The sequence below is a fragment of the Callorhinchus milii genome, unplaced genomic scaffold (assembly GCF_018977255.1).
Source record: "Callorhinchus milii isolate IMCB2004 unplaced genomic scaffold, IMCB_Cmil_1.0 Scaffold2, whole genome shotgun sequence".
Classification (NCBI taxonomy): Eukaryota; Metazoa; Chordata; class Chondrichthyes; order Chimaeriformes; family Callorhinchidae; genus Callorhinchus; species Callorhinchus milii.
Genome location: NW_024704743.1, coordinates 81,246,978 through 81,272,079, shown reverse-complemented (window position 1 = coordinate 81,272,079; position 25,102 = coordinate 81,246,978). Strand labels below are relative to the sequence as shown.

Sequence of the window (25,102 nt, the reverse complement as noted above, 5' to 3'; positions counted from 1 at the left end):
GACTGACCAACAAGTAGAAATAATTCCTCCTTATTGACTCGATTAAAACCCCTTGTAGTTTTGAAGTTGAAGTTACGTGAACTCAGTCTCCTAAAGGGTTACAGCTGCTCTGAAACCAGGGCATATGTATACCAGGCAATGCACGTTATCTATGCAAAGCGAGCACTTGCATGTTCGACCGAGCAAAAGATCTTTCAAATCTATTTACTGGTGTAATACCTTGAAAATAGCGTCTGGAGCTAGAAAATGTACCTCAGATCAAACACTCGGCGAAATTAACTTCAGAATTTCCATGATGCACTTTGATTCAGAACAGATGTGAACTGGAGGGCATCTGAGTTACAACTGTGATGTGAGCAGCAACAGAGGCACAAGAAATGTTCATAGAACATTTGTAATCTTCTTTAATCTTGTTTCGTCTCTTTTCTTAGCTTTATTCTGCCTCCTTTCTTCTATATATAATCCTTGCATTTCATATAGCGCCTTATCACGTCTTTGAGACACTATATATTTTGTGGGGGGAAAATCCCTTCTGTTCTCTAAATCAAACTGCTTTTGGGCACTCTTGGCCACCTGAGCGGTCAAACAATCTGTTCCTGTATTTCAGTCAATGTGAATGCATCGCTGCCTGCTCAGAGGCTTGTGAAAGAGGTGTCCAATGAGGAAACACTTGCCCTAGGCTCACTACCTGCCTCTCAACACTGAACAAGATCAGAGATTCATCGCGTAGTGAATCATGCTGACCAACTGAACGTCAGCAAGACCGAGGCCCACCTGATTGGCTCGCGCCAGCGCCTCCGCACCTCGGGCACTGGCAGCATCAGCCTCCACGGCTGCACACTCAACCTCATTTAGCCAGACAGGAACCTGGGTATCTTGTTTGGCCCTGAACGGTCCTTTCTCCCCCACATCCCTGCCATGACCGGCACTGCCTACCACCACCTCCGCAATATTGCCAGACACCGCCACTCCCTCACCCCTCAGGCTGCCGAAACCCTCACCCACATATTCATCACATAAAGGCTCGATTACGGGAACTCCCTCCTCATCGGCCTTCCCAACTCTTCCCTTCACAAGCTGCAGATCATCCAAAACTCTGCAGCTTGTGTACTCTCACGCACCAGGCTCCGTGACCCCATCACTCCCACCCTCGCCCGACTCCACTGGCTCCCCATCCCCCAGAGGATCGAGTTCAAGATCCTTATCCTCACTTTCAAGGCCATCCATGGCCTTGTCCCCTCCTACCTCTCTGACCTGCTGACTCCCTAACAACCTGCCCACTCCTTCCATTCAGCGAGCTCCAGTCTGCTCTATGTCTCCCGCCCGACCCGCCCTACCATCGGTGGCCGGGCTTTCAGCCTCTCTTCCCCCACACTCTGGAACTCCATCCCACAGTCCCTTTGCCTCACTTCCTCCCTTGCCTCCTTCAAGGCCAGTCTCAAGACCCTCCTTTTCGATCGTGCCTTCGGTCGCCCTCCCACCTCTCTGCCTTCCCTCACCCCTACATCACCCCTCTCCCATGCTCGGATCCTGACTTCTGACTGTCCAGCGCCTTGGGACGTCCTCCCGACATGAAAGGCGCCCTATAAATGTAATTTTGTTGTTGTTGTTGTAGTGAGTTATGGCTATAAATAGACACAGTGATGCTCCATGCTACAATAAAGGATCCTGGACTCACTGAAGAACTATGCAAAAAACTAATGAATAACTTTCATATTCCTTAAATAACACTGGAGTTTAGCAAAGATTTGCATAGATTTACAAACAATGTACAACGTGGAAAAAGACCAACCAGCCTTTGTCAGTGTTTATATTCCACATCATTCCTTACTCCCTTCATTACCCTCCCAAGTAATCATAATTCCAAACATGCTATATTACAAATTTCTAAAGTTAAGGAGCAGGTTAGACCCCGATATGTGCAAATGTGGAAATGCAAAGGTATAAAATCTAAAGGTGGGGAGAGCAAAGTGAAACAGACACTATTGTCAATCACCAAATGTAAATGGACTTTATCTTTCAGGTTCATGGTGATGATGGTGTAGTCTAAGTAACCCAGCAATGTCCCCAACTTGCTTGGAAGGAGAATTTCATGCTTTAACGTCATTCCTCTTCCATATTAAAGCTGTCGCAGAGAACTGGTGTATTGCTTGCTAACTTACAGTTCAAGTGGTTTATTTCTTCTTCGCAGCTACTGCACATTGAAAAAAAAGTTGTAATTAACAGTCGCTTGCAGTAACAATCAGACATTGCACTATTATACCTCCTGGGCATTCAGCTTTTGACACAGGACTAGATTTTCAAGGATACAATTGATATGTTGCAGATTAGTGAAAGGCCATATGTCTTAACTGTGCATATTAATGCCTATGATGAACGGTGCTGGTCAACGAAATGGCCATAAATATACACCCAGTGAAATGTTTGCCTTAAGGCAGTGGGGTCCACTCAATCACTGAGCCGCACCTGCACATATTTTGTGAAGCCACGTTGCTAACTGACAGTTAAAGAGCTTTACGTCTTTCCAGCAAAGTTGCAGATAATATCAGCCACACTGCAGTGGTAAACAAACATTGCACTCTTACCGCAGTGGATCAAATGCTCTCCACATACTCTGTGAAGCCCTGACGAGACTTGTCATTGAGCTGATCGTGTCAATCAATCCAATATTGTCTGCTGGTGACGAGCCCATATTTTAACACTAAGGCCTGTGTAATTGTTGCACCTTACTTTATGTTCTGAGATTGACCAAAGAATGTGCTTATTAATAGCTATTTCTTACTATAAAAACTCAATCCACCTGAACAACAGTGCTTATGTTTTGCAATTTGTTATCCTACTCACAGTTATTTTGGGTCTGAGACAAGAGGGACAAGCCAAGTAAACCAGCCCTGTAATTAATAATAATAATAATCCTTGCATTTGATATAGTGCCTCATCCCATCTTTGAGCCATCCCAAAAGTGCTTCACAGGATATACTGTAAGGTGGATTGATTGTATATTTTTGTGGGCGAAACAAGGCAGCCAATTGCACACAGCCCTGTCCCACAACAGTCGTGGATTGAGTAACCAAATCATTATTTAAAAAATTGTTTTTTTTAAAAAAAGAAATTATTAACCCCGGAAAAGCGATCCACCAATCAACTAACAACCTGGTTCCTACTTACTGCTGGGTAAACACACAGGTGGATAAGGGAACTTACCTTATCACAGGCATCCAAACTAATGGGCTTTTGATCTGATGAAAGAAAGGCTGCAACTTTCTGTCCTTACTGAGATATTGGGCTTAATTCACTGGCACATTTGATATCACATTGAATGTACCCAAATGCACATGTGGCTGCCTCTCAGCTTCCTCCAGCACTCCCACTCCCCCGATGCAGTTCTCAATGGCCAAACCTGTGAAGTCGCCATTGGCTGCTGGTTATTGGGATACTAACTTTTTAGTAAACAAAATAAAGATACTAATATCCTGCTAATTGGCAGCCACGGAACAGCAGTCCAATCTGTGAGCCAGTCCAGTGTTCAATGGCCTGGCTCGTAGGAAGTTACCATTGAGAATGACCCCACAAATTACAATGTCATGCACAATTGGATACATTTAATAGGATAGATATTGAATGTTTAATTTAAATAGGACTTCAGTTTAATGTCTCATCTGAAAGACTGCACCTCCACAATGCAGCACTCCCCCTGCTCTCTCCAGGGGTGACAGTCTAGACTCTGATTTCAAAATACTGACTTGGGGCTTGAACTCACAGCCTTCTGGCTCGAAGGCGAGAGTTAATAATAATAATAATCCTTGCATTTGATATAGCGCTTTTCACGTCGGGAGGACGTCCCAAAGCGCTTCACAGAATACACTGTAAAGTGAATTGACTGTATATTTGTGGGCGAATGCGGCAGCCAATTGCGCACAGCAATGTCCCACAAACAGTCGTAGATTGAAAATGACCAATTTATTATTGCTTTTGGAGGGATTATTATTAGGCGTGTGGAGTAAGGAAACTTGCCCAAGGTTTCGCCCTGCCGGGAATTGAACTCAGGTCTCTCACTTGCAAAGCGAGTGCTCTAACCACTGAGCTACAGGACTCCACGGATTGCACTTAATCTTAATTAAGTGCAATCTGTTTAGTCAAGAGTACACTTTCCAAACTGTAACATTAAAATATCATGGTTACAGGACAAAAATGTTAAAAAGATGAGCAAACTTTGACTAGAAAAGGTTATTGCATAGCAAGTTGCAAAAGTGATCCAGTTTGATTTCTTGCATTACATCAAAACAGATATTTAAATTTTAAAGATCAAAATTCAAATCAAATTCAGTCTTTCAATGAAAGACGGGCCAATCTCCATCAGGGAGCTACCACAGGTGGTACATGCATTCCATGAACATCAGATCTGACAACTCCATTTTTTTAGGTTTGTGCTCGTTGAATAATTTGAAGCATACCAATCACTAGGAGATTCTGTGCACTGAACTGAAAAAGTGTTTAGTGTGGGTCACTTCACAAAAGAGGGCAGAATAAAGAGTGAAGCAAAAGAATCTCTCCCAGTCCATTGACAGGCTAAACTCTCATTCCAATGCCTGAAGCTAGCGCAATGACAGAGGTTAGACTCGGATTCCAAGGCCTGAATTCAAATACCACCTTTGATTTACATCAGAGGATTACTGGGTTCTCACCCACCATTAGATAAATTTATATTCATGGAGTGCAATTGTTTAAATAAGACAGACTTGAGTTCAAGTTTTCTTCTGCTCAGTTTCCAATCCAATCTGAGACAAGTTGAGTAGAGAGGGTTTGAAAAAAAACAGCGTCTCCTAACTGTGTGTGTGTGTGTATATATGAGAGAGTATGTGTGAGAGTGATTGTGTGTGAGTGAGTATGTGTGAGAGCGAGTGAATATGCGTGACAGTGTGTGCGAGTGAGTGAGTGTGTGAGAGAGAGCGAGTGTGTATGTCAGGGTTGGTGGAGGGACGGGAGAGAAATTGGAATTGAGTTACAAAGTACAAAAAGTATGTGGCATAATAACTTTATGTACTAGACTATTCAGGAGGATTCCTGCAAGTTGCCTTGAAGTGATTTGGCCCGAGGCCATATTGTTGCATTTCACTGCCCATTTATGGCCTAATTAAGTAGGAATTAATAAGATATCACTTCATTGAACTATATTACCTGGAGCAAAACTGACCATTCCCATTTCAATTATCTGCTGCCACCTTTCCCAATTAGTGAAACAATCTGATGTGAAAGTCAATGAGTTTGTTCCAATGAGTTACTATTAACCCAGAAATAATATCCCCAAGGGTCATGCCTATCTTAGATTAAACAATTGTGTGGTATTGAAATAAATAATCAATGAGAGATTGGACGGTTATGGAAAGTAATCCTACTGGATGATATCAGGAAGAACTCAAGCCACTCTCCTTTCATGCTTGTGGATCAGGTTTTATCTTCATCGATGAGCTAGGCATTTTCTGCATCTCACATCCCTGCTGGTTGTATATTTATTTAATTGTATTTGTACTACAACAGGGGAATCAATAAGGAGAATCATGTCTGGCCATCTTTGGCACTTTTGGTATTTACAAAAGATGAAAAGCTACACTGGGGTCTTATGCGCAGTGATTTATTTGCAACTTATTTTTTTCTTAATAAGGAATTTGAATGGGGATCCCTTCCAGTACCATTAGTAAGTCACACATAGCATCCCAACTGGAACTCTTGTCCGAAGTAGATCAAGTTGGAGCAGAGTTCTCATGCATCAGTGTGACCCACCAGTATTCACTGTCCAGATGCTCAGATGAAGAACAGTGACAAGGGCAGGGTGGCCACAGTAATTGTACCACAGTCTGAGTCACTCCCAACCTTAGGTTCCCTTAAGGAATACCATTAGAAACTGGTGTTCATGAATCTCATCTATGCATATATTTGTGTAATGTTTCAGAGCAAAATACAATTATCATTAATAATGTAAAATGAATTTCAAATCGACCAGCATTATTCATTTAATATAAAAAATAAAGCATTTTTAAAACAATTCTTACCTTCTACTGGTGTCACCGTTAGTCTGTATCCCTGAAATCTCCCCTTAGGGGACTTCCATGCAATCCTAACACTGTCCTGAGACACTACAGTAAACCTTAATCTTGTTGGAGATGGAACTACAAGATGCACAAAAGAAAAGAAAACAAATTTAGGTCAGTATTTGAAACAGAATTAGTAATTTGACTGCAATGCAAAGAGCTAAACATGATTTGTACTCAGTAAACAAATTAAAGGCATTCAGTCATTAATATGAACACAGATGACACAACAATCTACAAACTAGTACTACAATATCTAGCAGGGCTCTAAACTATTTTCTGAACTGGCTGCTCAGGGTTCTGATGTTAATAAAATCAAATTCTACTTTCTACAGAACTGCATTTTTTTTGTAAAAGAAAAGCTCAGTTTAATTAGTTCCCAAATTTAAACAGCATTTAATAGCCATGTGTCATCAAGCCACTAACATTATAGTATAGAGCCCTGTTTTGAATACAATACAAATGGTTATATTAGTTTATACAAAAAAACAACTTTTCCAAGCATGTTACATTATATTCTACACTGTTGTATGCAGTTAGAGACAAAGACAAAAGGAGGTTTAGGTTTTGAAGTAGTGTAATGCATAAAATAGTATGCATTTCCTTCCCACAATCTATATCAATTAATTGATATATCGCTCCTGAGATAAAGTGCTGTTTTTCCCAAAAAGAGAAAGAGTTCTAGCCTCTATCTCTTCCTGCGTCATTTACAAGGGATTCTTCCTTGGTAAGGAAGCAAAAGTGAATGTAATCCATCACCAAAAACAGTTAATTAACTGGACCACCGCAGTAAGGTCAAGGGCCAGAACTAGGCAGATGGCTGAGAACCCAGGCAAGTCGTGAGTCGCACAGACCTATAAGCCCACCTTAAACTTTGGAGGACGGTTTAGCAAACGTGACATTTAACAGGTTTGATCTCTGCTAGTTTTGACCCATGATCTCACAAAAAAAAATGAACAAACCAACAAACACGAGATGCAATTCATCCAGCACAGCTAAGTGAGTCAGACATGAATTTCTTTTGTGCCAAAACACAACTATGCTCAGATAGTGATTTAATTGTATAGGTAGCCCAATTTGTATGAAAATATACATTTTTTTATGATATTATTGATCAACAAGATCATATTTCTAGCCAGGTGTTAAAACTGTCAAGTTGATTAAAAGGTTTTGGCTGTAGTCCTCCACGTCAAGGAGATAGGAATCTAAGGGTTTTGCTGTGAATTTCATTATGTTCTTTGGTGAGATGTCCTGTTCTGTCTGTAAAGGCCCTGCGGTGTGCACTGTGCTCAGGCCATTCCGGCCTACAGCTGCTGCAAACATACGAGGCTGCTCTTATGAAAAGGTTGACAGAATGATTTGAGCTCATTCTGTGGAGACAGGGAGCTAACCGAAAGCACTGACATGGAAATGACATTGGGTCATTCACAGTTGCTATCGGGCACTCACAGGCAAGTGTTCGAATGTGCTCATACCTGCTAAATGCTCAATTACCAACTCTTTCTGGCATTTCATTTATTGAAATCTTACTGATTGAAAGCTTTGGGTGTCTTTAAACTAATTTATGAACATTTTCATTTGAAACCATTTGTAATTCAACCAAAAAAAAGGCTTCATCTCTAATAAACTCCATCCTTTGGCTCAATGGGTAGATGCCCTCTATGGTGTGATACTAAAACCATACAAAACAAGAAGGTCCCAAATTTGATCCCTTCTGTACTAGTTGATTTAAAGTGGGGCAGGAATAGGCACTACAACTGTCCATCTCTTGGGAGAGTTATGAAAATCAGCCAGGGTTCTTGCTCCTGATCATGTGGACTAAAGGCAGAGCTGTTCTCCACTCTGAATCACTCAATTTAGAAGAGGAAGGATAGACAGAAAGTATCCAAAAGAAAAACTGGAGGCCATTAAAAAGAATCCACAAACACCATTGGAGAATTTTTGACCAGTTTGTGACCTACCAAAAATGGAATATGTCAACTAAATCAAAAAACCCTTGGCAAGAGACATACAGCTGTGTTGTAGACCGCAACACTCTCCTAGCACATTGAGGGAATGTGCAGTAATACAGCAATGTGGCCACAGCTTTGTATCAAGTTAAATTCAAGAAACCTAACATCTTTCCTAAGTTTATAAACTAAATCACTTCCAGACCACACATCTTGATTTATTTGGCCAACCATGAGATTAAATGGAATTTGTCGCAAGAACATTTCTAGTTTGGGATGCATAGAAGCATTTTGGCACAAACTTCGTGGTTTGTTGCTCAGAGTTGGGAGGGCAGTCAATGGCAACACTCAGACACAACAGGACAAATATGATAGTGTTACGAGTTCACCAACCTGATGATGGCACCTTTTTTCAGTAGCACTTTTTTATCCTTTGGAGCGAAATTCTTGTTCCCCCAAAAATAATGATTAGCCCAATTTGGGTTGGGACTTGGTAGTGTCAAAATCACCCAATAAAATTCACAACATAAAATAAATGGATATGCTGACAGTGTAGGCTTGCAGCACTGTCCAGCTGAGCAGCCTGCAGCAATATTAATACATTCAAACAGAAAAATGCTCCAAGACAGATAGTTTGACAGATAAATTACTATACTTTTTTTAATTATGTAGGAATGCAGCCCTACAGCACTGTAAAATGAGGCATCATTTTAACCTTGCATTAAAAAAAGTTTCTAGGTGGTTAACTCTTCAAAACCAAAAAGATATTTCTCCTCATTGAATATTTTACTGCTTGCATCCTTTGTAAACCCACATTGAGGGAGGGGGGATTCATTTGTAATAAATTCTAATTAGGTGTAGAAGTTAAGAAAAAATAAAAATACATGTATTTAATACAGTGCCTTAATACGTTGAAAGGGCTCAAAAGGTTTCACGCAATGTATTGCATTTAGGACTTTTATAAAGCTAAATACGGAGGTTAATCTGCTAATCTGTGTTTGCAATGTCTCACAAACTTCAATGAGATGAACTATTAACTTTAATTGGCTTCAGCGAATTTCAATTGAGGCAAGAATATGCCAAAAGTCTTCCAATGTTTTCCCCTAGCTTATACGTATTATGGACAAGAGTGGTTTTAGTTACAAATTGACAGTGTATTAGATATTCCTGAAGTCCACCCAGTTGGAACTGTTTGCTCTCAAGCTACAGATATTAATCACTGTGCATCAGCGACCACCTTAAAATCTCAAACAAATATGATTTATACATTACAAATCGTGCACAACTGAGAATGGATTTATTCAATTCCCATTGATGGCACAAACTATCAGTTGAGGATTCCCTTGGTTATTATGGGTAAAGCATAATTGTGCTATTTGCTTTAATCAAATTTAATGTCAATAGAAATACACTGAATGGTTTCTAAATCATTTTGAATTTTTGCAATTCAATCTCATTTTCAAACACTCTCTGGCTACAAGTCTCACAGTAGCTCAAGTGATGGAGTGCGTTGGCTCTCAACCAAGAAGGTTATGTGAGCTCAAGTCCCATTGCTGCCCGGTACTTGGCTCACTTCGATTCTTTTTTGCAATGTCTCAGGGAAGCTGCTAGGTGGAGTGTTATATAAAGTGAGCTTCTCAGGAGATCTTAAAGAACTTGAATAACCTATGCTTCACTAGTGTAACTGCACCTCCTGTTGGCTCATCTCAAAGAGGCCACTTTAAATACAAGCATATTTATTTGTATCCGAATGCAGGTGGAACATTGCACAGAGTGAATTTGTTGTACCAATGGTTATATCACAAAGGAATTTTAAATAGTCATCCAAGAATTTTATGTGTATTGATATATTATTAAAAACTACTGTAGAAAATTGGCTTCCAAATTAAGACTGAATCTAAGATTTTTCTAAAGTTCTGAACAATCTTAAATGTTAAGGCAACAAGATTCAGACCATGAGAAAACTTCAGACCAGAGATTGTTTCTGTCACAAAATATATTTGTTACAGTGCAATTAGTAAAGCCAGAAAATAACACATTGTCTTGCAAAATTCTCCAACTACGAAAAATTGGAATATCTATTTATTCCATTTATTTATGCTTGTGAACATGTAAAATACCTAATTTAGGAAAATGCTCAAATTACTCATAAGATGTTTATTATACATTATTATGTTTATTATACATTATTATTATAGATGTTTATTATATGTTATTATTTATTATATGTTATGAAATATGTTTATTATGCATTATTCCAACCAGATAGTTGTAGTGTTTGTTTTCTTTGACTACATACATTTCATCAGATCCTTCCTTCAAATAGTTAATGTTTAATCATCAGGTCTCCAAAACAGAAACTATGTAAATATAAATCACATAATCCAAATTAAACTTTGTGTTCCTCTTCGATCAAATGTGTGGCTAGTACGAAGGAAGGCTCCAACAAAGGAACAACAGTCTTATAAATGAAAAATCTATTACATGAAAAGCTTGAGTGAAAGTGACTTCTTGGAAAGGTCAAGAAGATAAATTACAATTAAGGGACCTCCTAATAAGCACGTTATGTGATTATAAGACAAACATGCAGCATTATGTGTAAGTTCTATTAACCAATTTCTTGAATAATGGATTACCGCTACTCTGAAGCATAGTGATGAATTTTTGTGTCAGACACTCAGCTGACTTCTAACAAATTAGTTGCAACACTTGTGTGAAACCGATGGTGGCAAAATACTATATAATTTACCATGAACATATTTTTGATTTGCTTTTTTACAGCACTAAAAGAGAATTGAAGAACTATTCTTGAATCTGAGCAGTTTCATGACTATTCATATGATCTGTTTTCATTGCTGGAAAAGAGCAGTGGTTTATTACAGTGGAGGAAAGCAAAGCAAGATGATTGTATGGTGAGCAGATTGAATACCAAACAAACTAGGATAATCACACAAATTGTAATTGATGATGTGGGTCATTAACTTCAGTAACTGGTGATGTTTTTCACATCACGCTGCTGGTAATAACAGATTCCATTTACTACATTTGTAGTAAGTCTACAATTGAAAACAGATCTACTGGATATTTTTGTAGCGTTTTAACTCCACAGATCAGCTGAAACATGTACTTGACATATTATGTTGTCATACAAGTGAAAAGAATACCCAATTTACCACCCCATGGTTGAAGCCAAGATGAGTCAATTTTCCTGACCTCAACCACCCTTCCTGATAAACCTATTCTAGGTGTGAATTCCCATACGTGTAACAATATACTTACTGTTATCTTTCTGTCTGTGCTGCAAAAAATGTGAGTGAAACTTCTGGGGATCTGAACCCAGCTGAATTGGTAATGTACTCTAGCATCCTGTTTGCCATGTTTATTGCTGCCTCGCACTGTTTTGACATGATGACTGATGAGTTAATTAGTACTTCTAGGTCTCTTTCAGCTTCCCTCTTCGCAAGTTCTATCCCATCCAGGGAGTACATGCTCCTATGACGACTATATGTAGTACCTTGCATTTATCTGTAGTAAATCTCATTTGCTAGTCATAAGCCCAAGTATATAGCTGGTAAAGCTTTCTTTGTACAATGCCTCCTCTGATTCCATAGTTCCCCCCAATTTGGTGCTGCTGAGCAGATTAAATACTCTTGCACTTAGTGTACAAATCCAGGTAATTAACATATACAAGAAACAGAAGGGGTCCCAGTACAGATCCCTGATGCATCCCACTCTATACCTTCCCTCCTTTTGACCGGGTTATTCTAAAAATATCCTCTAGTTATTAATTCTCATCCAATGTCTTACTCTTGATATCTGGTAACATGGGTTTGAAAGGAGTTACTTGTTTTGTAAGTTTCAAATGTCTTTTGAAAGACTAAGTACGCAAGGTCAAATTAGGACATTACTTTCCTATAAAAGTCTATGAGGTTGGTCAGACAAGATCTACCCCATCAGAAGCTATGCTGACTGTCATTTACCAGGTTATTTTCAAATACGTAATCTTCAATTTTCCTTCAAATGATTGATTCCATTAGTTTTCCAATTACTCCCGAAATATTTTCTGTTTAGTCAGTATGTTTTTATCTCCCTCCCTCAAAAAAGCTGTTAACATGCTGAAGCATAGTTTCAAAGATGCCAGCCACACTCCAGTTCATTGTCCAAGTAACTATTTATCCACGTCTGAGTCTAAACAGTCAGCAATAAAAAGCTATTCAACTATGAGGGTATCATAGTTCAGCCTGGTCCTGTCCTCACACAAGGTATCCATGCGCACACCCCCCCACCCACCCCCCACCACACCACCACCACACACACACCCCTTGAATTATAAGATAACTCAGCACACGCAACGGATTGAACCGGGACCTTCCTGATTTATATGGCTCAGTTTCATTATGGACGATGGCTTAACCAACTGAACTGTTAGGCAAACCACATTCCACACACACTATCATCTCTTGTTTTATGAGGCAAGGGTTTCACTTGTATTACTGATTTCTACTAATATAACGTAGACAGGTCAGGTCTGATTCTGAGGTGAATTGCTGAAAATACCTGCTTTGATGGTTAGATAAAAATACGATCTGTACTATGAGAATGTTTTAAAATTCTGTTTTCTGTTCCATATCATGGTTTGACAGTGAGACTGTCAAAGCAGACAAACTCATATCATTATGGAAAAGTGATCAAATATTTGACTTTGTAAAGCTCTACCCAGTTTCAGATGACTGAAAAAGGCATGCTTACACACATCCAATACGACTTAAGCACATTACAAGCACTACAGATTGCTTAACATGAAGTTGCAAAGGAGTTGTCCTCATCTGCACATCAGAGGGATTGCAAAGTGGTGTATTTTATCTCTTCAACAATTACCTTGACCTTGTGCCTCACTGATGAAATGAGCTGTCACTGCCAGAAAGGCCAGGAGGAGGCAGGTTTCTGCTCTGTGTCTGAAGATTTGCATGCTTATCTCCTGTCTATGGGGGCTTTACTCAACACTCCTGGGAAGACTCGACAAAGCAGCTGTAATTCAAAGAGACAGATTAGAACAAGCAGACAAAGCAAACAAGCCACAATGTTAACACGACTGGAACTTTTGCACCAAATGTAAAATTAAATTATATTTCAACAACGATGCTAATTAAAAACTGAAATGCTAACTACAGAAATGTTCTATTTCTCTGATATATTTCTAATTCAATATTTTAATATCCAATTAAATTCTTTGGGGGTTTATTGTACGCTGACACTGGAGTCTGCTCAATCCACGACTGTTTGTTTGACACTGCTGTGCCCAATTGGCTCCTGCATTTCAGCCACAAAATACAGTCGATCTAATTTACAGTATATTCTGTGAAGCGCTTTGGGATGGCTCAATGATGTGATAAAGCGTTATTTCAAATGCAAGCATTATTATTGTTGTATTATAAATACAGAATGTTTTATTGTGCATTAAAACAGTATTAGGATACAATGGCAGCAAAATGACCACCAGTGTTAAATTACAGTGTGTTTGTTTTCTGTTATCAAATCTTATCCTTTCCTACGACTAGGGAAAGATCTTCCCAATCCCAAACTTAATAAAGACTCCAGAACATTGATGTGGTTTTTAATCCACATCCACCTTATTCAAATCTGACACGTTGCACTCCTCTGATGGCTTCCAGCAATGTGGGATTCAACAGTGTGTTCTCACAAGATCCCAAGAGAGATTTGGAAGAAGAAAATCTTTTGGCTTATTTCATCTCATCCTCGACAGATCTGGAGAGCATTAGATCATCTGTATTTAATCTGACCTATATATTCAACAATCAGGCTTGTTCTGAAAGAATTATTCTTTGTGTTTTTTTGAAGGAGTTCATTAACACAGCAATAGCGAATATTCACTGTTATGTATGGGTGTGTGTGGGGTGGGGGCAAGGAATTCCCCTCAACTATTGTTCTGCCAACTTTGTAGACAAGTTCTCCAGTGAAATGATATCCTCACAGACTAACTTCAATAAACTGCTCACATTCTGCCAATTTAATTCCGTCAAAATGAACAAAACGCGAAATACTGCAGATGCTGGAAATCCGAAACAAAAACAAAAAGTCGCTGGGAACGCTCAGGAGGTCAGGCAGCATCTATGGAAAAAGGAAAGTGAGTCAAGGGGTCCCGGACCCTTGGGGACCCGAAACGTTGACTCACTTTCCTTTCTCCATAGATGCTGCCTGACCTGCTGAGAGTTCCCAGCGCCTTTTTGTTCTTGTTTCTGTCAAAATGAATTCCGCTTCAAAATCATAGGCGATTTTACGGTAGCCATTTGCGAAACGATCGGTGGTGGCAGGTCACAATGTAAAGGGGATATCTTGCCGAAATAAAAAAAAGGAAGAAACTCAAAATCATGCTGTCAGCGCTGAAGTCTGGTGTTCATTTCAGAGGTGGTGATTCTGGAAATTCTCCCAAGATCAGTGAGGTTAGGAGCTCCCTCCTCCATCTCCCAGTGACATGGACACACAGCCTGTGGTACCCACCATCGCCTTGGTCAGACAACCTGAAGCCTCATCACCTGCTTTAAGGTTCACTTCATTAACCATGAAAGTACCCCCTGGGTGAGGGGGTGGTGCCCACATCCTTCTTCTCTCCTAAACCAGTTAGATACTACCCCCCACCCGCTCCCCCCAGTCCTACCTGCCTTGGTATCTGCACAATCGGACTCCCCCCCCCCCCCCCACCCAAAACAACTGACTTTAAAGAGAAATTGCATTTGTTCTTCTTAACACCCGAACAGCAATACTGCAAACGGGACCCCGACAGCCCCGGGCGAGCTCTCTCTTCGCTTTGATCCCTCTCGGGCTCCAGGGGATCAGGACCAGGCGGTTCGGCTCTGGTGTGAGAAGCACATCAACAGCGAAGAGGAGCCTTGAAAGCGACTGCAAACAGCCCGACCCGACCCGGCCCGACCCGACCCAACCCGACCCGGCCCGACCCGGCCCGCCTGCAAGTCCGGGGACAAACTTCCCCCATAACTAGCCCGGTTTCCCTGAGAGTTTGCTGCAGGGATCCAGAGAGACAGTCAGTCAGCACATCCCTGGGGTTCAGGTTGGAGCAGTAATAGTTTCCTGTGGCTGTGACCCCCCCCCAAAACCACCCACCCCCCACCCCCCCAAACCCCCCAACCCCCCCAAACCCCCCCCAACCCCCCCAACCCCCCCCCCCAAACCCCCCACAACCCCCCACACACCCCCCAAACCCCCCAACCCCCCACACCCCCCACACACCCCCACACCCAAACCCCCCACACACCCCCACACCCCCCACACCCCCACACACCCCCCACCCAAAACCACAGCCAACCCGCTGTCACAGGGCTCAGCAAACACTCAGTGCCTCCACACAGTTTGCTCTCTCCCCTCTCCCTCTCTCCCCCTCTCCCCTCCCACAGAGAGGCTTCACGTCCACCTTTTGAAACCGAGTCCCACAGCCACACGATGCGATGCTCGCGGCCGTCTCGCAAACGTGGGAATTTATTATAACTATTATCGAGAGAACCGAGTCAACTGCAGTGCACTCGAGCGCGCGATGGATCACATCTGTGCAACAGAACGTTCAATGGATTTTCGGACTATTCTGCGGACGATTCGCTTTTTTTTTCTTCTTCTTCTTCTTCTTCTTCGTCTTCTTCGTCTCCAACATTCCCGTTCACCCTCGGAAAGCAATCTCTGTTCAAAAGGAAAAAAAAGTGCAGGAAAAGCAACGTGTCTTACCTTCGGAAAACTGGAACCATGTGCATCAGAGTGTGGGTTTCTGTTACCTCCTCCTTTGCACTCTCTCTCTCTCTCCCTCTCCCTCTCTCTGACCAGAGCCTTCGGGTTCCCAGAGCTTCTCTTCTCCTCTCAGCTCTGCACCTCTCGTCTCGACTTCTAGAGAAGAAAGTCACCTCCACACACACTCTCTCACTCACACACACACACACACAGAGCCAATGGCAGGACTCAGCAACACACCCCAACACCTGATTGACAACTTAAAGAGGTTGGCCCACAGAGCACCATCTGCCTGATGTTGTTAAATCAACACAAGATACCACACGGGTCAGCCTGAGGGAATGCTGACTTCAGTCTTGTTTCGGGTTAACCCCGAAAGCCCAAGCCCTGACGGGTGGGTGATTCCAGCTGAACAGGCAGCGAGGAAGCCTTCCCGGGTTTGTGACGGCGAGCCGCACGTTTTCGGCGGGTTAACCTTCAGCAGCGCCCCCGGCGCACGCTCTGGGCTCCCCAAGCTAACCCAGATCTACACTCTCCAGGATTAATAATAATGATAATAGTAATAATAATAATCCTTGCATTTGATATAGCGCTTTTCACGTCGGGAGGACGTCCCAAAGCGCTTCACGGAATATACAGTAAAGTGAATTGACTGTATATTTGTGGGCGAACGCGGCAGCCAATTGCGCACAGCAATGTCCCACAAACAGTCATGGATTGAAAATGACCAATTTTTTATTATCGTTTTGTTTTTTTGGAGGGATTATTATTATTAGGCGTGTGGAGTAAGGAAACTTGCCCAAGGTTTCGCCCTGCCTGGAATTGAACCCTGGTTTCTTGCTTGCAAAGCGAGTGCTCTAACCACTCGCTCTAACCACCGCTTTTGGAGTGCTCTAACCACTCAAAAATTAGTGCAATCTCTGTGTTCCCCGAGGATGGAGAAGGTGCACTCTATACCAATGGAAGCCATGCACATGTGGAACGGGTGGTATTTTGGAATGAAGACTCTTAAGCACAGTGTTGGGGTTTCTCGTCTTCGAGGCACCCGGTTGACCAAAATTTAAACAATCCGTGCAGCTGCCCAACAGTTTGTAATTATACAGCATCCAATGAGGGTAACATCTCAGAGTGCTTCACAGAGACAGGGCTGGACAGAGCTTCACTCCTTCTGCCGCTACTCCCTTCACGAACCCCTCTTAATCGGGTTTCCGTGCCTCCCACAGCACAGAAACAGCACTGGTCAAAGTGACAAAATGACATTCTGTCCATCTGCGACCAGGGCTCCCTCTGCCTCCTTGAACTCTCTGCTGCCTTTGATACCATTGACTACTCTATCCTCCTCCACCGCCTCTCCTCTCGTCTCAACCTTCACAGCTCTGTCCTTGACTGGTTCTCACACCGCCTCCATTTCATCTCCACAAATGGCTTCTCCTCTAGCCCCCACACCATCTTGTGCGGCATTCCTCAGGGCTCTGTCCTTGGTCCCCTCCTCTTCAATATCTATATGCTCCCTCTTGGTGACATCATCCACAGACATGGGGTCAACTTCCACATGTATGCAGATGACATACAACTGTACCTCTCTGCGTCCACCCTTGACTCCAGGAATGCTGCTGTCCTGACAGAATGTCAGACATTAAGTCCTGGATGAGAGCTAACTTTCTACAGTTGAACGTCAACAAGACCGAGGCTCTCCTGATTGGCTCCCGTCAGCGCCTCCTCACCTCAGGCGCTGACAGCATCACCATCCATGGTTGCACACTCCATCTCACTGAGCCAGTCTGGAACCTTGGGATCTTGTTTGACCCTCAAATATCCCTTCTACCCCATAGCTGCACCATGACCCGCTCTGCCTTCCCCCACTTCTGCAACATCGCCCGGCTCTGCCACCCTCGCCCCAGATAGGGGGCTGCAGTGGCACACAAAATCAGGCAACACTAAAATATTCCAGACCCAAATTAGCCTGAAATAAAATTTCAGAAACACTGCCTGCGCATCACCTTGACTGAGACTAGCTAATTCAGCACAGACTGGAGAATCTAAATTGGAAGTTTCCTGTACCCCTTCCACACAGGAAAATCACTTCACTAACTCACTCAATGCCACTGTGTGGTGTCTTATTATAAGAATAAGAATAATAATAATCCTTGCATTTAATTTAGCGCTTTTCACAACTTCCAGACATCTCAAAGCGCTTCACAGAATATACTGTAAAGTGAATTGACTGTATATTTGTGGGCGAAACGTGGCAGCCAATTGCGCACAACAGTGTCCCACAAACAGTCGTGGATTGAAAATGACCAATTTATTATTGTTTTAATTTGGAGGGATTATTATTATGTGTGTGGAGTAAGGAAACTTGCCCAAGGTTTTGCCCTGCCTGGAATTGAGCCCAGGTGTCTCACTTGCAAGGCGAGTACTCTAACCACTTATACAATTTGTGTATCATTTGGGATTTTATGTTAAAAATATTAAAATATTGAAAAAAACAAAGGAATTGATGATTGAAGGAAGTTACTTAATTTGGGTATACAGTAATAATCTTTGCATTTGTTATAGCTCTTTTCATGTCAGGAGGATTGTCTCAAAGTGCTTCACAAGATATACTGTGAAGTGGTGTGACTCTGTATTTTGTGGTCAAACACAGTAGCCAAAAAACACACAGCAAGTCCCACCAACAGCAATAAAGTGAATGACCAATTTTAATTGCGGATTGTTGGTCAGGACACTGGGAGGAATTCTTCTGTTTTCAATAGTCTCATGGGATCTTTAAAATCCACGTGAACAGGCCTCAGTTTAATGTATCAATGCAGTACATCTACACTGCATTGAAGTAGGAGCATAAACTATTATGAATTCTAAATCCTGACATGGAACTTTAACCCAGAAACTTCTGACTCAGAGGCAACAGTGCTTCCAACTGAGCCAGGCTGTCAAATACTGTATAACTGGGAACCCTGCCCTAAGATTTGGTTTGCCTTCCCTGCCACATAGTTTATTGATGCAGGGTGCATTGTCCCTAGCTTATTTACAGTATTCAATATAAATTGCATATAAATATCATTAAATTATTGGAAGTATGAGATCCATGTCATCCCAGACTCAGAATTGTGCAGGACCTTGCAAATGTCACATCTCGTTGATTACATTTTTAAAACAAAGTCAAATATTTAAGATTACCGCAACAGTTATGTAAGCAAATATTAGTGTTTTTTCTGGTAAACTTTCTGTACAATAAATGCAGGGGTGCCATAATTATAATCCTTGCATTTTCACGTCTGCTCTTCACGTCTGCTAGATGTCTCAAAGCACTTCACAGAACATACTGTAAAGTAAATTGACTGTATATTGTGGGCGAAATGCGGCAGCCAATTGTGCACAGCAGTGTCCCACAAACAGTTGTGGATTGAGTGACCAAATTATTATTTTATTTATTTATTTTCTTGAGGCATTATTATCAGACATGTGGAGTAAGGAAACTTGCCCAAGGTTTCGCCCTGCCGGAATCGAACCCAGGTCTCTCCTTGCGAGGCAAGTGCTCTAACCACTGAGCTACAGGACTCCACAGTTGTCATGGTGCAACTGCTCTAAAAATGCACCAATCTCTTGTACTCTATCTTATTACTTTTACGGAAAAGGAACATAAGCAAAAATTAATCCAAGTTAATGTAAGAAGGTCAATGTAAGAACATTTGAAACTTGCATGCAAGCACATGTGAAATGGAATGACCTTTAAAATTGGTCTCTAATTATTTCCAGGCCATGCTGAACTATTCCAACCTGAAATTGGCCTGAAATAAAATGTCTCACTCTCTCTAACAGTCCTCCAAGCCACCAAATTATTCTCTGGTCATTCCATTTCACAATCCTTTGATGGGATGGTTTGGATTCTTTTGAAATCTGGGTCCAATGATTTGCTAATTGCTATTTTTATGGTCAGCTAAATGTCTGACACATGCAGAAATCATCACCATGCTTAAGAGTATCCAAACCAGACTGAGAGTTCCGTGCATCCCACCGACACATGGGAATTCCAGTGTCTGAAATGTAAATGCACTCTCTCCCCAGAGGGATGGCTTTGATTATTAATACTTGTGGTGAGCATATGATAAAAGACTATCGGCTACAGCAACTAACATTGTATCATTTAACAACTATAAATGAGAAAGCTGATTAAAATATCTGGATCGGAATGGGACTGATGGGCATGCAACACAATGATTGAATGCCGAATCAAGTAGGATGATTCCTCAACTGCTGAGACCAGGTAAAAGGTCTAATGGTTAGTCAGGGAGGTTAGTTTAACTCAGAGGACATAGAAACACAGAACTTTTCAGCACAGGTGACCATTCTGCTTATCATGTCAATCCCAATGCTTCACCTGTGTTTTTTGATTGCCCTTTCTATTCATCCCACTTCTCAGCTCTTTCACCAAATCCCTTAATGGTTTTACTTCTCAGGTGCTGATCTCAGGCTCTACAATTGGCCTCAATACGCTTAGCAACCTGCAACACTCACTGTTAAAGTTCATAGGTGAACAGTGCACATTTGTGCAACAAACCAGAGGGCAACGAGAAACAGTGAAATCATTTGTTTGCAAGCACATGTCATGATGATTATGTCATAACAACACAACAAAATTACATTTATAGAGTCATAAGAATGTAATCTCAGTTTACACAAACAGTATAACATCACTGTTTTAAATTGTATGCCATAACAGAAGAGTTCAGACCTCCAGGAGTCATGTTCAAACTGCAGAATGCTCTGGTTAGATCGAACCTGGAGCACTGCGTACTCCCACCTTAAATAGAGGGATGAGCTAAGAAGAATGATTGGATAAACCTGGACTTAAGCATGGAAAAGAGCCATCTCAGAATAATAATAATAATAATAATAATAATCCTTGCATTTGATATAGCGCTTTTCACGTCAGGAGGACGTCCCAAAGCGCTTCACAGAACACACTGTAAAGTGAATTGACTGTATATTTGTGGGCGAACGCGGCAGCCAATTGCGCACAGCAATGTCCCACAAACAGTCATGGGTTGAAAATGACCAATTTATTATTGTTTTTGGTTTTGGAGGGATTATTATTAGGCGTGTGGAGTAAGGAAACTTGCCCAAGGTTTCGCCCTGCCTGGAATTGAACTCAGGTCTCTCGCTTGCAAAGCGAGTGCTCAACCACTGAGCTACAGGACTCCACTTATAGAATCTATAGAATAGATTTTATGGACATATAAAATGTTAAGTGGGATAGAGAAAGTAAATTGGGAATAATACTTTCAGATATGCCATGATAGCAGGACAAACAGACACAAATTCAGGGCTGTGAAGGAAAAGTTGAGGATAGGTACCCAGAAGTATTGTTTTTAACACAAATCGTAATTAAACACTAGCATGCTTACCAGGAAAAATGGTCCTCTGGAAGGATGGGCTGAAGGGACTTTTCCATTAGAATCTCTCTTCTGGTTCAGGATTGTGTCCATTAAAGTCCAGACTATGGGTCATTGTATAAAGGTCTGGGGACAGAACAAATCTTGACGAAATGAACAGCAATTTCCCACTCCAAATGTTATTCTTTGTGCTAAAGGAGACAACATAACTTTATAAGAATGTAACTAAAGTGCTTCATGTTTCAGTAACATTTTTGTGAGCAGTGTCACCATTATGAACTTAGATTTATTTTCTCAGGTTTTGTTATTAAATGGCTTTAACACCACTATCTGTGCTGCTACAACTAGTGAGTGGTTAGCAAATTCATATGGAACAGGGCAAGAGTTTTAAGCCAATACGGCATAATATTCATCTATCACCACATCACAAATATTCAACCTTAGTCTGCGACAACCTTCCCTCCCTCCGTCCTCACTGCCAAACCCAGCAACACGGAAATCATTGTACTCTAATAAGCAGTTATTCCACTCCATTGAACCCATTGCTTTCTTTATCAAAGAGTCAACTACTTGATATAAATCTATTCTGGGCATTAATTCTTTTATGGGAAGAACATCAAATTGATTTGGAATGTTTGCAAGCAATTATCATCATTAATATTTTTGCATCTTTTAACAAGTATATTCATGAATCATTCTTCCTTACCTTTGACGATCAAGGAGTACCCATGCAAAACTTATTGCTAAAAGTCATCATAGAAAGGATAGCTTTTGTCTGGTGTATGGGAGGAACAGGCTAGAGGGACCGAATGGTCTTTTCTTACTCCGTGCTTTCTTCTGTTCTTTAAATTGATTGCTTCTGTCAAATAGTAGCTTGATAGGTACATATCAATACAGGACATAATAATTAGATATAATAATAGTAATAATAATAGTCTTTGTATTGATATAGTGCCTTATCATATTGTCAAAATGTCTCAAAGCACTTTACAGGATTTACTGTAGTGACTGGTTTATTTGGTTACATTTTATCAAATTTATTCTATTGTTTGTCAATAACTCTAGGAGACACTCCCTTATCTTTTTGAATAGTGCCATGGGATCTTTAACATCCATCAGAATGTGGGTTTAATGTCTCATCCAAAGGGCGGCACCTCCAACAATGCAGCACACCCCCAAACCTATACGAGCTTAGACTCTGAGTTTAAACAACAACAAGATTACTTTGTATAGGCCTTTCAAGTCGGGAGGACATCCCAAGGCGCTGGACAGTGTACAGCGTTTCAGGAGGGGGGGTGACCGATGGCATGGTCGAAGAGGAGAGTCTTGAGGCGGGACTTGAAGGAGGCTAAGGAGGGGACGAGGCGGAGTGATTGGGGGATGGAATTCCAGAGGTTGGGGGCAGAGTGGCTGAAGGCTCTCCCACCAATGGTGGTATGGATGTGACACTTGGTATATTAAACCTCACCCCCACCCCCCCAAGCACTGAAACCAGGAAACTTTACTTGAATTAGAGCTTAATTTGAAAGATTCAGAGAGCTGCTCATTTTCTTTAAGGCAAACTTGGATGGAAATGTGATAGATGTTTGTAAAACGCTGACTAAGATAAGTATTGTAGATGCCAGCTGGATGGTTAATGTAGACTGAGCAAAGTAGATCATAAATTCAAAGCTGGGTAACAATTCTAAAATCTGATTCATATTATACTTCTTTATGAGATACTCGTTATAATTTGCGGTGTAAAAATGGTAACCAGCAGAAGTCCACCATGTGTGTCTTGCCCATGCATTCATCACATCGAGGCTTAATTATGGAAACCCCCTCCTCATCGGCCTTCCCAACTCTTCCCTTCACAAGCTGCAGATCATCCAAAACTCTGCAGCTCGTGTACTCTCGTGCACCAGGCATCGTGACCCTATCACTCCCACCCTCACCGAACTCCATTGGCTCCCCATCCCCCAGAGGATCGAATTCAAGATCCTAGTCCTCACTTTCAAGGCCATCCATGGCCTCCTATCTCCTATCTCTCTGACCTGCTGACTCCCTACCAACCTGTCCACTCCTTCCATTCAGCAGACTCCGGCCTGCTCCATGTCTCCCGCCCGACCCGCCCCACCATCGGTGGCCGGGCTTTCAGCCTCTCTGCCCCCACACTCTGGAACTCCATCCCACAGTCCTTCACCTCGTTTCCTCCCTTGCCTCATTCAAGACCAGTCTCAAGACCCTCATCTTTAATCGTGCCTTCAGTCGCTCTCCCACCTCTCTGCCTTCCCTCATCCCTAACCCACCCTTCCCCCATGCTCAGGTCCTGACCCCTGACTGTCCAGCGCCTTGGCACGTTCTCCCGAAGTGAAAGGTGCTCTATTAATATAATTAATATAATTTTCAGAAAACAATGGGCTGATTTTTAAAAGATGGTAACAATAACAACTTGCATTTATATAGCGCCCTTCACGCTGGATGCCATCTCAGAGCACTTACCATGGATGGCATGATGTGGGTTGAAGAACTCTATTGCCCAATAACAAAATCTTAAACTCGCCCAATCTGCTGTGGGTAGTTGCAAAATAAAGACCATACAATTCCCTGCAGGACCAAAGGAACACTGAAAGGCACAACAGTCATTCCAGGACACTCTTTCCAAACACCTGCTGGGAGAAGTCTAAGGAACAAGACTCCAGACCTCCCTAGGCGAGGGAAGGTACATTTGTTCTGGGAGAATTGTGGAGGAGAAAAAGGAGTGAAACTGCAATAAAAAACAAAATTGTACGTACCAATAGATGTGTTCCAACCTGCAGTCATTTTGTAGAAAGGACATATTTTCACAAATCTTGCATTGGTTTGTTTAGGTACAAATTGCAGGTCCCTCATTATTCTTTAAATGAGGCTAAAATTATTTAAGTGAAATACAAGCATTTGAATACATCAACCCCACAACCAGAAGCAGCAGTATGAATCATTGCAGTCCTGCAGCTAATCGTTAGGCTATTTAGAGAGGCGACTAGTAGTTCACTATCCTTTCACTCAGATGTATGGGATAAAATTCTCCTCTGTTCGTTAGTTGTGGGGACCAACATGAAATGGGTTTGGAAAAGCTCAATTTGCAAGGGAAAAAAACAGAAAATGTTTAAGACCATAACTCAAATCTATGCATTCAACTTTGCTTGTACTCATAATGGGGAGAGATGAACAACAGGGAGATTACATTTTCAATGGTCATTTCAGTGACTAGGTGTTTTACATAGGTGAAACTCTCTTCATCTCAGTTGGATACTCTTAAGCATTGCAATGGGTTTACGGATGTGTCAGACTCCCAAATTATGGAGATAGAAAGTATAGACCACTTTCCTACTTTGTACTCAATGTAGATGTAAGTAAGTGGGAGTGAAGGTAGGAAAGGACTCAGCTATGATACCTCCTATGGTGGAATAGCCTGCCAATACTCACTGCCAGGGATCACACATTAATGCCCACCAGGATGAGGCACCAGAGGTTGGTTAGGGGTCCATATATAAGGGATGGGAAGAAGAAGCAATTGCAATAATAGAAACTTACAGGTAACAATGGTCAATTGGCAGTGCACTGGGTGGTTTATTGTACTCCTTACAGTAAACACATGGTGATCTGCCATTACTCTTAAACCTGTGGTCAACAAACTTCTGCAAGTCTCTGTTAAAAGCAAGCTATTCTTATATGGTGGCCTGATATTCATGAATAAATCCATTCAGCTGTAACCTAAAAATCATTGAAATGATGGAGAAAGAGCAACACGATGGTGATGTCTGCTGTTACTGGCACTGCTGTAGCGAGGCACTCGGTAGGGGATCAGAACCCTCACCATAAGTGAAAAGAAAATCAGAGGATAACCACATCTGAACTATGACTAATCCTACTTAACAGCTGCTGTGAAGCAGTA

At 41.6% G+C, this 25,102-nt stretch overlaps 1 protein-coding gene across 4 annotated transcripts in view; it reads right to left on the bottom strand.

Moving 5' to 3' along the window:
• col14a1a (collagen, type XIV, alpha 1a) overlaps positions 1 to 16,001 on the bottom strand; it is a 116,157-nt gene extending 100,156 nt beyond the window's left edge. For all 4 annotated transcript variants that reach the window (XM_007907507.2, XM_042331937.1, XM_007907509.2 and 1 more), the window contains exons 1-3: positions 15,791 to 16,001; positions 12,917 to 13,066; positions 6,051 to 6,167 (exon numbers count right to left, since the gene is read on the bottom strand). In XM_007907507.2, the coding sequence (XP_007905698.1) occupies positions 6,051 to 6,167; positions 12,917 to 13,007 (208 nt within the window). In that variant the 5' untranslated portion in view covers positions 13,008 to 13,066; positions 15,791 to 16,001. The remainder of the gene's footprint in view (positions 1 to 6,050; positions 6,168 to 12,916; positions 13,067 to 15,790) is intronic.
• Between the last annotated feature and the right edge of the window lie 9,101 nt (positions 16,002 to 25,102).